This window comes from Anas acuta, chromosome 24, assembly GCF_963932015.1.
Source record: "Anas acuta chromosome 24, bAnaAcu1.1, whole genome shotgun sequence".
NCBI classification, from domain to species: Eukaryota; Metazoa; Chordata; class Aves; order Anseriformes; family Anatidae; genus Anas; species Anas acuta.
The window spans coordinates 2,619,362-2,633,572 of record NC_089002.1 but is presented as its reverse complement, the minus strand read 5'-3'; the positions used below and the strand labels follow the sequence as shown (position 1 = coordinate 2,633,572).

Sequence of the window (14,211 nt, the reverse complement as noted above, 5' to 3'; positions counted from 1 at the left end):
ACACCAGGCTTGCGGCACGGCTCCTGTAAACGCCTTTTTTAACTGCCCCAATGCACGGGTGGCAACTGCTCCCACCTTTGCTACGGCCGCAGTGATGGGCACAGCATCTCCCCCCTCACACAGCCCCAAGGACACCGCTGGCCACCTCTCACCGGGTGCCTTGGTTTGGGGACAAACTCCACAAACATCGCCGGGAAGAAAACCATCACCCCATGCCCGGGCAAGGTGAGCGCCCCGCGTCATGCAAGCGCAGCCAGGGAAGGGGTTTTGCTCTCTCTCTCCCCAAAAGCAGAGGCTGTTTGCAGCCCGAGGCCGGGTTGGGAAGCAGCAGCAGGGGGTGGTTAGTGGGGCTGGAGGCCGTGCGAAGCGAGGCATGCAGTTAGTCCGCCCGCTCAGCCCCCCGAGTGACGGGCTGGAGGTGAGAGCACCCCTGCGGTTAGATCCCCTCGCGGAGGTAGAGAGAACAAAAATATTTACCATTAGAAAACGTCTCAAGGATAACGTGTTGCTGGAAGTGTCTCTCCCCTGTTTGACATTATAAAAAAGTGATTTAGAAACAGTGTCCAGCAAGGAGCTCGTTTGGTGTCACACGTCAATTACTGCTACTCTGCTGCCTCTGAGCCTGGGGGAAATGGGCCCTTTTTTTTTATTATTATTATTTTTTTTTTCTCCCCCACCCCCAGAAGGACCAAAATCCAGGTTTCGTGCTATCCAACTCCTCCATCACCCTATCCAAAGTCACCCCCAGCCTCTCCAAGCCCCCTCTGGTTTCGCGCTCTGCTTTGGGCTGACCGTGGGCTCGAGCACCGCGGCAGGCACGGGACAAAGCAGGTTACAGGGAGCATTAGTGTGGAGCCCGTTAGTCCCAGGGAACGATTCCTCGCTCCCAAGAGAGCAAAATTAGTGCTCGCCCGCGTGGCTGCAAACACAGGGAGGGGGCAGACAGGCAAGGAACGACCCCAGCCCACCGGGTGTGCTGGGACCCTCGGATTTAGCAGCAAAGCTGGCGGAGGCGACGGGGACCCAAATTGGGGTGCTTGGGGTGCTCGGCGTCCCCATGTGCTGGTGGACCTGGGTGCTGGGAGCTCTCAAGGGGATGTTTGGGGAGTGGTTTTGGGAGCCGTGGCACTGAGCTGGGAGTTGTCCCTCCTCATCCTGGTCAGTGTGGGGAGGGGATGAGGCACCCCGGCACCTGGGTTTGTCCCCACGCAGGGCTGGAGCCCTGCGCGCACGGGATGGAGCGGAGCCGACCGCGTCCCTGCTCGATGAGAAGCAACGCCGGGTCCACGCGGAGGGGAGGGAGGAGAAACGGGAAAAGAGAGGAGGAGGAAATCCAGCTCGCCCTGTGCCCACGCTGTGCCCGGGGGCTCAAACCAAGGGCAGGGGACCCATCAGCGAGGCCACAGAGCTCCCGCGGCTCTGCAGTGCCAAGAAGGGACCGGACCTCACCCTCCCGGTGAGGCCAGCGTGCTCAGAGCAGCACACACGGTGACACCACGGCCACCCGCCTCGTGTCCCCAAGCTCTTCTTTCCCCTGCCCAGAGCCTTCCCATCCACCCCAAGGCCTCTTTGCTCTGCTCTTCCCAGCCCCAATCCGGCACCGTCCCGGCACCGTCCCCGCTCTGCAAAGCACGGGAGCATCGTGCACGCCGCCGCCAAGCACGGCTCAGGAAATCTGCCATAAAACTCGAGCCAGATTCGGTTTCCTTCTCCATCTAATCGCATTTCCTGCCCATCCACATCTCCCGCTCCGGGCTCATCCCGCTGCTGGTGCTCAGCACCCCGCCTCAGCCCCCTGCGCCCCAAACGGCAGCGGGAGGGGAGCTGCGCCGCGAGCATCGGCCTCGCCTTACAAATCCTCCCAGAAAGCAAAAAATCCACAGCCACAAAACCACAAGGGCCGGGTTCGCATCTCCCCGAGGGCGCCGTACCCAGCGGGGGCTGCCCTGCCCCGATGCTGCACGGTGCTTTAACCGGGAGGGCGATTTGTTGCGCTTTTTTTTTCTTTTTTTTTTTCCCCTCTTCTTCTTCTTTTAAGGCTGCTTTTAGAGCACAAACATAAATATCCAAGGTCAGTGGCCTCCCCTCCCCGCTCCCCATCCCCCTCGATGCTGCAGACATGTTGGGAGCCATTAGGGCTGGCCCCGGTTGGCTCAGAGGCATGTTATTCATTATCCGCGTTTTTAAAAGCAGCAATAAAAAGCGGAAAAATGAAAAACACCGGCCGTGGCCTAATGAAACTGCCACTCAGAGGGGCTGCTCGTGCTTCCTGCCGCGTGGTGTGATCTGAAGGGAACCTGGGCCGGGGGCCTGCCCCAGCAGCCCATCAAACGCACCGCGTTCGATTTCAAAGCCCGCAGCCCGGGGAGAGAGTTTGCGTTCCCCTCGCTGGAAACTTTATTCCCCTTGAAACGATGAAATATTTCGGAGGAAATGGAGAAGGAGAAGAGGGGAGGGGGCAGCGCTGGGAGCACCGGGGCGCTGGGAGAGCGGGGCAGGCTGTTCGCCGAGCCCCAGCCGTAAAACAAAGCCGGGCGGTTATAAATATCCGAGCAGGTACCTCGGCCCCCGTCTCAGCCATAAATCTGTCGGCTGGGCTTCCCCAGGGCACAATCCTGCCCTGGTCCTGCTGGGGTTGGGGTCCAGGACCCCCCCCCGGGGTGGCCACGGAGTGGAACGGGGCTGTCCCGTGGTGCAGGGAGATGGGGCAGCAGCACTCGGCGCTGCGGGGATGGGGAGGGGATCAGAAGCAGCCGGGGGATTTTGAGCTGATGCTGCTCTCAAAACCTCAGTCACGATGCTTAATTTCCCCCCCAGGAAGGTTGGGTGGGAGGAGAGCTCGTGGGGATGCACTGGAAGAGGTGGGAGAGGTCTCCCCGGGGCTCAGATTGGGGATGGAAGGGGAGATTTTGGCCAAGGCTCGCAGGAAGGATGAGTGATTTTATACAACACAGAAATCCCACTCATACACCTGTACCTGGGGCTCTGAGGCCCTCCAGCAACCAGATCCCTTTTGCGCATCCCCCAGATCACCAGCTGCTCTCACCCGGTAGCATCATTTTGGTGCCCCGAGTCCCCGCATTGCCACAGCCAACACACGCACACACGCACAGGGAGCCCCACACAGGGCAAATACAAGAGCAGAGGCACCCCGGGCTGCAAAAATCACTCAAGGAGAGCTGCACAGGAGGAGCTGTCACCTCCCTGAGCACAGCAACGTCCCCACGGGCTCCTGGGGAGGTCCCTGCTGGGTGCCGAGGTGGGACGGGATGCAGCAGGAAGGGCGAAGACGCATTCACAGGAGCCAACATCACTCAGTCCCTGCTGCTCTGGGGCAGGAGGGGCATCTGCAAGCAGCCAGGAGGGGCTGGGATTAACCACGGAGCAGGCAGGGGGACAGCAGTGACATGAAGTGACGGGGTGACAGCAGTGACACGAATGTGGTGGCACTCAAGAGGGGCTGGCTCCGGGGAGCGCAAAGCGTCCCCAGTGCAGGCACAGCGGGGACGGGAGCAGCCAAAACCTCACTGCTGCTTTCAGTTGCTTTCAACTGCTTTTTCTTTTTTTTTTTATTTTTATTTTGCAAGAAGAACTAAAACGTCTAGAGCAATTTGCAGACTTAATCACTCCCCAAACGTAACATTTTTTTAAATCGAATCAGCTGTTCAGCAGCGCGAGCATATGAAACCAGTAAAGCTTCTATCTCTGCTTGGTGTTTTACAATTTGAAAACACACACAGGAAAAGGACAATTTTGGGGTGGTTGGGTTGTCGGGTTGGTGTTTTTGTGCTGGTTTTTTTTTTTTTTTTTTTTGAAAGACAATTGTTCCTGAGCCGAGACCCCGCAGTGCCAAGTTGGAACCGATCACACCGCATCCAAATCTGTCCCCTCCATGTGCCTCCCCGGCCGCGAGCACTAGGGCAAGTAGTGGCACCCGGGTGACAGTGACAACGCCACCCCTCTTCCCCCCCGGGGCATGAAGGCAGGCGGGGACTCTGGCACACCAGCCTGTCCCCATGTGTCCCCTCAAACCTCCCTGAAGCCACTTTCTCTCCCCGCAGTGGCGTGGCGACGCATCGCCGCGCCTTGTGGGTGCACGCGGCATCACCGAGAAACTCTGACCTCAACCCTTTAACCTCATCACCGAGCAGCTCTCACCTCACCCCTTTAACTCCAAGCCAAAAAGAAGCGCCCCAGCCCAAAACCACGAAGAAATCCTTCATCCAGCCAAGACCGAAACGCCTGGGGTGAGCGCGAGCCCCGCGGTGCGGCAGGCGACGCTGGCACCTACCGATGCAGGTCACGCCGTCGGAGTGCAGCAGGAACTTGACGTGGCAGCCACATTTGGGGCCCTGGTCGGTGTCGTCGCAGGTGTGCTGGCAGCCACCGTTCCCGTAGTTGCAGGTCACTGCCGGAGGCAAAGAGCAGCGGTCACCGGGGGGACGTGGCCCCTCTCGTTCCCAACACCCCCCCCCAGGCTGGGCACGCACCGAAGGGCAGCGTAAAGGTGGCATGGAAAACCCCAACCAAATCCTCCCTCTTGGATAATTTCTAAAGCCCTTCACAGCTTTCCCTGCGGGATCTTGCAAGATGCAAGCCCTGATTTGTTCGTTTATTTATTTGTTTTTGGCAGATTTTTCCACCGGTGGGCCTGGTGGAAAGGGACCCGAGGGCTGGTCCCCAGGGAGCACGAGATCGGTGACGCAGGGGAAGGGCGAGACCGCAGCGGGCTGCGGAATGACTCAGGTGCTCCCGGGAACCCCTGCCAGCCCTCTCGGGGAGGCGAGGCGTCCTTTGCCTTTAGCTCGGAGGGAAAAAAAAGGCTCGTGGGATTAACCCTCCGTTTCATCAGCAGTTTTACAGGCTTGCTGCAGACAGGCAGCGAGAAGCAAAAATAAAAACAAATTGCCTCCACGCAGAAATAGACATCTGACAAGCCTGGCAGGGGCAGCGAGGTGCTGGCAGGAGATCAGACGGGCTGAGAGCACTGCGTGCCCCGCGGGGAGGATTCCTGCGCTCCTCCCGTGCCAATCACCCCCCCCCTGCTCACCTTCCCTGGGGGAAAGCAAAGCTGGGGGGAGAGCAACGGGGCACGCTGCACCCCCGGGATCCCCCGTTGTGCCATTGCAGGCTCGATAAATGGGCTGCTATCGGGGGGCTGTGACATTGGGACGAGGGCACAGAGCAGGACCGGGGGGCTGTGGGTGCCCCGTGCCCAGCCCCAGGGGTGCTCCTTACGTTTGCAGTCGCGCTGGTTCTTGGTGAGCTCAAAGCCCGGGCGGCACTCGCAGGCGATGCCCCCCTTGGGGGTCTCGCGGCAGATGTGGGCGCAGCCGTGGTTCTTGTTCATGCAGTTCATTCCTTCTAAAAAGAGAGAAGGAAGCAAAGGAAAGCTCCAGAAGGTTGCCGGCACTGGTCCCCGGTGGCAAAAAGACACCTGGGGTGGGACAGGGGCGTGCAGGGGGGGAAATGAGGGGAAAAAACTTTTGGGTGAAATGAGGGAGGAGCTCGGCGAGGGGCAGGACAAGCCCGAGCCCAAGGCGCAATGTTTGGGGTCACCCTGGTGGGCTCACAGGTACCCGGTGAGCATTTCTGGGGCCCAGCCCACCCATCCCATGCCTGGGGACGAGCAGCACCCATAGGTGCACACCAAAGGGAGGGAGGGGGGCTCCAATCTGGGAGGGAATTAGCACCCCGGGGTGCACCTGCACACAGGCAGTGTCACGGCCTTGCTTCCCTGTTTTTTTTTTTGCCACAAAGGGAAGATTTCCTTGCAAGCCTCACCAAAACCTCACGCCTGCCTGTGCCAGCATCTCCCTGCCGTGGGGAGGCAATTCCTGGGGTCCCGCAGTACGGGAGGGGGGCACGGTGCTGCTGGGGGCTCCCAACCCCGCAGCATTTCAACCCCCTGCGTCTGCTCACAGCGAGGGGGGAGAGAGGAAAGCAGCAGGGAGAATGGGGCAGGGGAGACCATGGAAGAGCAGAGGGAAAGGAGAAAGCCTGCCAGCATGAGACAGGGAAGGAGAAGGGAGGGGCTCGGTGCTGGCAAGGACCCCCGAAGGACGGCAGCAGCCTAACGGTGAGGGTTGGCTCTCGAACACCGACTGCTTCTGCCTAGGCAGGAGAAAAGTCAGAAGGAATAGACAACTGGCCCCAGTTCTCCGCGTTTTCCAGGCTCACAACCCAGGGGTCAGCCCCAGTCCTCTCCCCTCCTTCTCCTGAGAAGCCTCTCCTGGACCTGGGTGCGGGGACCACGCCGGCAGCAGGGATGAAACCAACCTCGGGGCGCAAAACTGACACAAACCTCCCCGGGCCAGCAATGCTCTACAGATGCTCAGCTCGAAAAACCACTCAAAAGCCAGCACCTGCCTCCACCGGGGCCACCCACGGCGTCCCGGTGTGATGGCAGGGAAGGGACAAGTGGCTCGTCCCTCCTGGGCGCACACACACGGGGATGGGGACACGGAGATGCTGCTGAGAGGTCCCAGCCAGGGCGAGATTCCCTGGGGAGCTCGAGGGACCAGCACAGCTAGGAAGGAGGAAAGCAAAAAACAGCCGGCTGCTTCGCCAAGCGGCAGAGATAAAAATCAGCAGAGATGCAAAAAAATAAAAAAATAAAAAAAATCTCTCATTTCCTCGTATTTTGGCTAAGAGATTGCTCCAGACGGCAGCAATTTAGAGCTGATATCGAGGCGAAGGGATTGGCGCTGCGCAAGACCTGGCAGGAGAGGACGGGTCCTGCAGGGCAGCGCCAGGATCTCCGGGTACCTTTTGTTTCATAAAACGCCCCGAGGACGAATTTACATCCTCCGTTTGGTGTCATTGTGCTTCGTTAAGGGGCCTGCAAGGGTTTCGCTCTGGAGATGTTTATGAGCCCTGCAGCCTCCTCTCCCAGCGCGCTCACGCCAAATTTGCTTTCGGATTTGCAACACTCCCCGCACCGAGGCGGGGGGGTCCCAAACCCGTGCGTCATACAGGGGGTGATGGCAGGAGCCCACCGACCCCTTTGGGGGTCTCCTGCAGCCCCCCAGATGGCCACCACCGGAGCAAACAACAATAGCCCTCAGGACCTGACCCGAGCAACACAGCCAGGGTTTCCCCACGGGGTCCTTCCTTAGGGGAGCGCAAAGGTGGGCAAGGAGGGTGCCGGGGGGACGCCGAGCACTGACCTTCGGGGCGCTGGATGCAGGTGTGCTGGTTGTCGCTGAGGAAGAAGCCCTCCCTGCAGAAGCACTCGTAGCTGCCCATCATGTTGACGCAGGTCTGCTGGCAGCCGCCGTTGCCCTCGGAGCACTCGTCCAGGTCTGCAAAGGGAAGGCAGCGGCGGGGGGGGGGATGAGCGCGGCTCCCCGAGCGGCCAGGGGAAGCGAGGGCGATTTGCTGCGTGGCAAAAATTATTTCTGCTTTGTACATCCCTGATCCCCCAGCTAGAAGAAAGGGGGACGCTTTGGCGCTGCAGGGGATGAAGCCAAAGCACATCAAGGCGCGGATCTCGGAGGCCACACAGCTTCTCCGGCCGATGGGCAAAATGAAAAAAAAAACACTAGGGGGTGGCCCCGTTTTACAGATGGGAACACCAAACCGCAGAGGAGGGGGTTTTCCTTGCCCTCCATCCCCGGGCAGGCTGTGCCCAGGATGCTCAGCCACAACGCAGCCGCCCCCGCTGCCAGCCCCTCCGACCCCGCTGCCGGCGGGGAAGCGCCTGGACTTCATTATGGGGAACAGGGAAACCTTAGCCCGGAGTGGGGATAATTGCTTTTAAGGAGACTCAAATCCCCTACAGCAGCTGGGCTCGGGGAGGAGACGGGGGAGATGAAAACTTCTGCCCGCCCGTCCGAACGCCGCAGGAGCGGTGCCGCAGCCCCGCATCGCTCCTGTCCCCGAGGGGTGACGGCCACGGGATGGGGACCGAGGGGCCCTGTCCCAAAGAAAACCTCCCCTGAACTCGGGCATTTCAGAGCCAAAAGCTCGGGCGAAAGCTGAGCCCTGCCAGCGGCGGATGCTGGAAAATCTGGGAGAGCAGCTCGGGGACAGCCACTTCTTAAACCCTACACGGCACGGCCCCATGACATGGCACGCACCAAAACCCTTTGCTTTTGGGCAGAAACATGGCTAAATGCATGTCTGGGCAGCACAGGGACACGGCACTGTGCGAGTCCCAAGGGTGCCACAGCCTGGGGATGCTCAGAGCAGGACGGAGCCCCGGCTGGGAGCTGTCACCAAGCGGTGGCACAGGCTGGGTGGCTGCAGCCAGACAAAAAGGGACACCCTACTCGGCGGCTGGAGGCTCACGGCTTCCTCCGAGGCTCGTCCCAGCCAAGCTCTGTCCTGCAGATGCCAGTAACTCCCCTCAAATCCCCCGCTTATAACAAGGGCTTAACGTCTTGTGACTTCTCCTTCAAGCTCGGCACAAAAATGAGGAGGCAGCTGTTCCAAACCGATGGCTGAAACGAGACCCCGCCGCCCTAATACCGATTTTATTAAACGCAACCGAGGCGGGCAGAAGCCAGAAGCCCCGTGGCAGGACGAGGGCTGGAATTCCTGTCCTAGTTCAAAAGGTCGCCCGAGGAGGGGATGCTCGATGGCTCCAGCGTGCCCCAGCCCAGCTCCCCAATCCTGCTCGCTAGGAACCCGTTACACGGAGCAGGGCCGGTGTCCTGGGGGAGCTCTCGGTGCCTGCGGGTTATTTTGCGTGCAGGGCATGGGAGCAGGGAACCAGGGCTCCCGTGTCCTGCTCCTGCTCCCCTGCTGCTCCCAGGGTGAGAGAAGCTGAGCAGGACTCTCACCTCGCTTTGCTTGTCTTAGGGCTAAATGGGGGCGTTCAGAGACTGGGAAATGCACGGCCACGGTGTGGGGGTAGGAAAGGAGGGTGAGAAAACCCCCCCTGGGGCTCATCCCCGCTTCCCACCCAGAGCGAGCAAAGAGCAAGCCCCCACATACCCTAGGGGAAAAAGAGGGAATCGACATCCTCGTCTGCAAAATGGGCTGCGAGGGGTACATTTGTGCCACCCTTAAACCTCCCTGGGAGGAACCGTGGAAGGGCTGAAGCAGGGAGCTGGGGCTGCCCCCGTGTCCCCCCCCTCGCCCCGGGGGCCACCGAGCCCAGCGGCTCCCCTCCCGCCCCGCTCTGTAAACACATGACGTCTGCGGCTCGCCGAGCCCGGCTTCCCTTTCTTCTCCTTGGGCTCATCCTCCCCGGAGAGGGGAAGGCAGGGCCGCCCGCCTGCGCCTCCTTCCAGCTGTGTAAATCTCCCTCTTCACCGAGGAGCCTGCAAAGTTCCCGGTGATGGCAGCTAATGCGAAGCGTATGTGGCCATAATCCCTTCCCCCCCCCCCCTCCCCACTTCTCCTCTCTCCAAGTGATGAGCTCATTAATGACCCCAGCGCAGACGCTAATTAGAAAATAGCACGGAGCCGCTCACGCTGCGGATGCCGGGGGGGGGCAGGCGGGTGGCTCCGGGCCCCCGTGGGTGCTGCGGGAGGAAGCGGTGCCGGGCGCGGGCAGCGCGGCCGCCCTGGGGCTGTGCCGCGGGTTCGGCTCCGCCGCGGCCGGATGGAGTTTGGGGCAGTGGGAAGGATGCGCGGCCTCTCCGGAGGCAGATGCCGGGTTTGTCTTGGCCCCGGGATTATTTACCCGGTCCCTTCCCTGGTTCCCATCCCCACCGTATTCGCTATGAACTCATCTATTTTGGCAGGTGCGGGGCTGACCTCAAGCACCCAGCCCAGCGGGCGGCTGCGCCCGGGTGAGCCCCGCAGGCTGGTCCTGCCTCATCCTCACATCCAGCGGCGGTGAGGAGCCTCCAAGCCCGCTCTACCCCAGCAGATGGATAGTTCCCACCCAGCAAGGCTTTGTCCCAGCACGGGGCATCCTCTCGCAGCATCACCTCCGTGCAATGGGGACCGATCCTGTCCCTGTCCCCGCAGAGCTGTTGTGGCACGGGACACATCCGCGCCTGGGGTCAGCCACCTCCCTTGTCAGCAGCTCTCCTAAATAACACATCTGAGATGTGTAACTGGGAGGTTATCAGCTGTCAGCACGTGGGCTGGCAGGGAAGGGGCGCCTGCCTTTCAGCAGTGATGTGTGGGGCAGAAAACCCTCGGCTGCTGCTCGTCGGGCACGAGGCGACGCAGTGCGCTCAGGGCAGCACAGCGAGCAAGGAGAGGGTTTGCAGCACAGAGCCAGGCAGGGTGCACAGGGGTCCTGTGCCCCCGTAAGGAAAAGGGAAGAAGAATTTTGTGCCCTGTTTTGAATACAAAAAGCATCTGCTAGGAGCTCTGGGTGCTTGCACCCTCTAAAACCTGCTGCGCCCTGAGCCACACCACGGCGGTTTGCAGGCTGGCATTGCCGCAGCTCCCCACCAAAAGCAAAGGTGCTGGGGTCAATTTAACCAGCAGCAAAGCCTCGGTACCATAAATCCTCTAGCACCAAAGGGCAGTGAGCTGGCCCTGAGCCGTGACGGCCGCGTGTGCCCCCCCCGACCCTCACCTAGGCAGTTGTGGCCGTCGTGCGCCAGGCGGAAGCCGTCGTAGCAGGTGCAGCGGTAATTCCCGGGGATGTTGACGCACTCGTGGACGCAGCCCGCGTTGTCCTCCCGCTCACACTCATCGACGTCTGCGGAGGGGAGAGAGAGAGCAGGGCAGGGGGTGCAGGCAGCTCACGGCGCTGTTTTTTCCCCCCAGCCCCATCGCAGTCGCCACCCCAGTGGATATTTCGCCCCAGGGGCTCTGCTGCGTCCCTGGCTCCAGCAGTGCCTGCAGCATCCCTCCACCACGAGGCTCCTGTATCTGCTCTGCTGCAACAGATCTCACCTCCTCCACTCTCCCATCCCAATTTTGGGCCTGCAGCACACCGGCCAGCAGCCCTTTCACCCCTCTGCCTGCATCAGCGGGTGCTGAGGTGCCCAGCTTCGCACCGCAGCAGCCCCTGGTGCACCCCCACTCCTGGCTCCGAGCCCCACGCAGGGGCAGAGATTTGGTTCTACCCCCGTGAAATGTGCAGTTTGGGGCCATTTCCCTTGCAGGGCTGGAAAACTGAGGGCTGTCCCTCTGCTCTGCACCCACAGGGCGATGCGTGGCGAGGGGAAAACGTCGCCTGTTCCGCACAAGGCTCTGAAAGCCTCGGCACAGGGCAGGGCCCCCACTGCCCGTCCCCCTGGGGAGCAGCTCCCTCGCAGGCCTGGGATCGGCCGGGATTTCCCGAAGGCGGTGCTGAGGACAGGCTGTCTGCCTGCCTATCTGCGCTGGGATCTTGCTTTAATCCCCTTGCTGTTTGCACTCCTCCTGAGCTCTCCCTGCCGCCGCAGACCCTGCGCTCCGAGGAGCCAGCTTCCCTTATGTGCCCTGCTCAGCTGCACGCAGACACATCCTTAAGCTTCCCGTGCTACTACTCCCAGTTCTGCACCCTTTGGGTTGCAAATCCTGCAAGGAAAAATCCCAGATTTCTTACAAAGAAACTCCAGGGAACCCTCCTGGGGCTGGAGCAGCCCCAGCCCTGCAGATGCAGAGCAGGGGAAGAAGTGCGGTGACAATCATGGTCATTCACCACACTGTCCCCATACAGCATCAACAGACCAGGCTAGTTTGGGGCAGAATAAGGACATAAAAGGTTTGCAGCTGCCTGGGGTGTAGGAGCATCCCACCCCAATCCCATCCCTACGCCCCAAGGCTTAGGGCTCATTGGAGGGGCTCCAGCGGCGGCGTGCTCCTACCTTTGCAGTGCTTCCCATCGCCGGTGTAGCCGGACTTGCAGATGCACTTGTAGGATTTCGGGGTGTTCTGGCAGATGGCATCAATGTGGCAGCTGTCGGTGCCCTCCACGCACTCATCCACATCTGCAAAGGGAGAGGAGGTGACAGGCAGAGCCACGGGCAGGGGAACAAGGAGCAGGAGGGCCCATGGCAGCCACACAGGTTTTCAGGCTTCAGGACGTGGATTAGGAAGGACAAAGGGAGGAATTTTGCTCCTTTGCTCCCTGTGGCTGCACCCAGCCCCGATACAATTGGTGAGGGGCTCACTGCAGACAGGGAGCTCCAAAACGGCATCGCCCGTGCCCCTGTTCCCATTAAAGCCACCCCAGGAGCCACCGACCACACCTAGCAGGGAACAAGATGCAGACGCCCAAAGTCCAGGCTGGAGCCAGCCCAGCCAGAGGTGAAAGTCTCTGTCTCCAATTAGCAGTTTCCTGAGCCGACCAGCCACCCAAATAATCGTCATCGCTTTCTATTCTTAGGCGCGGAGGAATGTGCGCAAATTAACAGGAACCACACTAAATAAACCTGGGAGTGGGAACCGAGGAGGGATAACTGGGGAAAACGTGACTTGCTCAGGGGCATGGCCAAAACCTCTGCTTCACCACCACCCTACTGCCCCCCTGGGCACCCCCTTACCCAAATACCTGGGGTGCAGCACCTCACAACACTGGGGCACGCAGGACATCACGCCCAGAGCACCATGCTGCAGGCAGGGACCCCAAATGGTGATACCCAGCAAAAATTACAGGGAGGGGAGGTTTTAATGGCATTTAGGAGCTGGACAAGTCTCAGCTGTGTGGGGCGGAGGTTTAGCAGCATCAGGCTGCTCACCTGGCTGCTTTCTGGCTTGGCTGCTCAGCCAGCAGCCAGGTGTCCCCAGAGGGGGCTGAGCATCACGAGCAGCCCCTCGGCATGGGCAGCGCTCCCGGAGCACCACGCGTGGCTCTGCCCCCGGCCATCTCCCCTGGGAGAGCCTAGGACCCCCCGAAATCAGGAGCGTGAGCCCGGGAAGCTCCCAGCTGCCTTTACAAAGCTGTTTTTCCAGCACCCAAAGAGCAGACGCGCTCCGGGAGGTCCCTGAAGACAAGACGCATCCTCGCAAGCCAGGGGAGGGCGAGCAGCCCTGAAAGCACGCCAGGATGGAGGCCACGGCCGCGGGAGCGATGGCCTGAGCGCTTTCTGGCCACCGCGGCGGCGTTTTTTTGCCGGGAGATGTGAGTCACCCGCCCTGGGGGAGGAGAGGTTTGCGTTTGCACCAGGGAGGCGGCACGTGCCTGTGCATTGTATAAATATTTACAGCACGCATTCATATTTGTTATTTGACATTAGCCATGGCCCGCGGCCACCGCAGCCTCCCTCGGGCCATTAATCACGGGCTGGAGGCTGACCCACCGCGGTGGAGGCGGCCGAGGAGCTGCAGGGTGGCGCGGGGACGGGCACCCTGCTCCGACACCCGTGGGACCGGCCCCGGTGCCACCATGGGGCCAAGACCCCGTGGGCACGCTGCACCCAACGACGTCCTCGGGGGGAGCCTCACCATCCTGTCGGGGTTGCGGGTCTGGGGAGCTGAGCGCTCCCAGCTCGCTGCCTCCCCAGCCAAAGCTGGCATTTCGTTGGGAAACCTGCCCCGGTGCACGTGCACCCCGCCGTGTCCCTGCCTCACCTTGCGGAGGAACCATCCCGTGTGTGCAACACCAAACGTGTGTGCAAACAACCAGCGAGGGGAAAAACCCGCACGAGCCCACGGGAGGGTAAAGTTCACTGCTCCCTGAGTCACGGCTCCCGGCACCCAGCCTGGCTGGTTGCCTCCATCCACATCGAGGGACGGCGGTGGCACGTTGCTGGGTGCCCCATCCGGCACCCCAAAGCCCCTGGGTGCCCACCCCAGGACCCCCAGTGCCTGCGGGATGTCAGAGCAGAGGGATGCATTTGGGATGTCCAGAGCTCACTGCTTGGTGCACCACGATGAGCACAATGAAGCCAAGAGTGAATCGAAGGGGTTTTCAACCCCAAATTCCTGAATCGCAGCTCTGTGCCCGGAGCCCACAGCCCCGTGGCCACTCACACCCATGGACACCCAGGTCCACGTGCTGAGGGAGCCCACCAGGGTACGGATTGGGGTTTTGCAGCTCCCTGCACCCAAAGGTGGCTTTGGGACTCAGCACCCGCACAGTCTGAGCTGGCACAGGGCGTTCTGTGGTCGCCACACACCTCAAGCCCAAGGCAAAATGTTCCTTTACCTGCTAGAGCAGGGAAATCCCATCCAGGCACCACCTGCATGGGATCAAATCAAATCCAACCCATCAGTTTTCTGAGCTTCAGTGGCTCAGATCTGTGTGCAGCTCATTTCGCATCTCCCGTCTGTGCCGAGGTCGTGCTTCCACCCTGCTCAGCACCGGGCGGGCAAAACCCCCCGCCTCCATCCTCTGAAAACCCCCAAAACGCGCAGCATCCATCACGC

The 14,211-nt window shown here is 61.0% G+C and overlaps 1 protein-coding gene across 8 annotated transcripts in view; it reads right to left on the bottom strand.

Moving 5' to 3' along the window:
* The window catches only part of SCUBE3 (signal peptide, CUB domain and EGF like domain containing 3), a 35,768-nt gene that overhangs the window by 15,276 nt on the left and 6,281 nt on the right, over nucleotides 1-14,211 (bottom strand). For 5 of the 8 annotated variants that reach the window (XM_068659781.1, XM_068659782.1, XM_068659783.1 and 2 more), the window contains exons 2-7: nucleotides 11,709-11,831; nucleotides 10,487-10,612; nucleotides 7,170-7,304; nucleotides 5,239-5,364; nucleotides 4,292-4,408; nucleotides 478-525 (exon numbers count right to left, since the gene is read on the bottom strand). In XM_068659781.1, the coding sequence (XP_068515882.1) occupies nucleotides 478-525; nucleotides 4,292-4,408; nucleotides 5,239-5,364; nucleotides 7,170-7,304; nucleotides 10,487-10,612; nucleotides 11,709-11,831 (675 nt within the window). The remainder of the gene's footprint in view (nucleotides 1-477; nucleotides 526-4,291; nucleotides 4,409-5,238; nucleotides 5,365-7,169; nucleotides 7,305-10,486; nucleotides 10,613-11,708; nucleotides 11,832-14,211) is intronic. The other 3 variants (XM_068659784.1, XM_068659785.1, XM_068659788.1) reach the window with 1 other exon arrangement.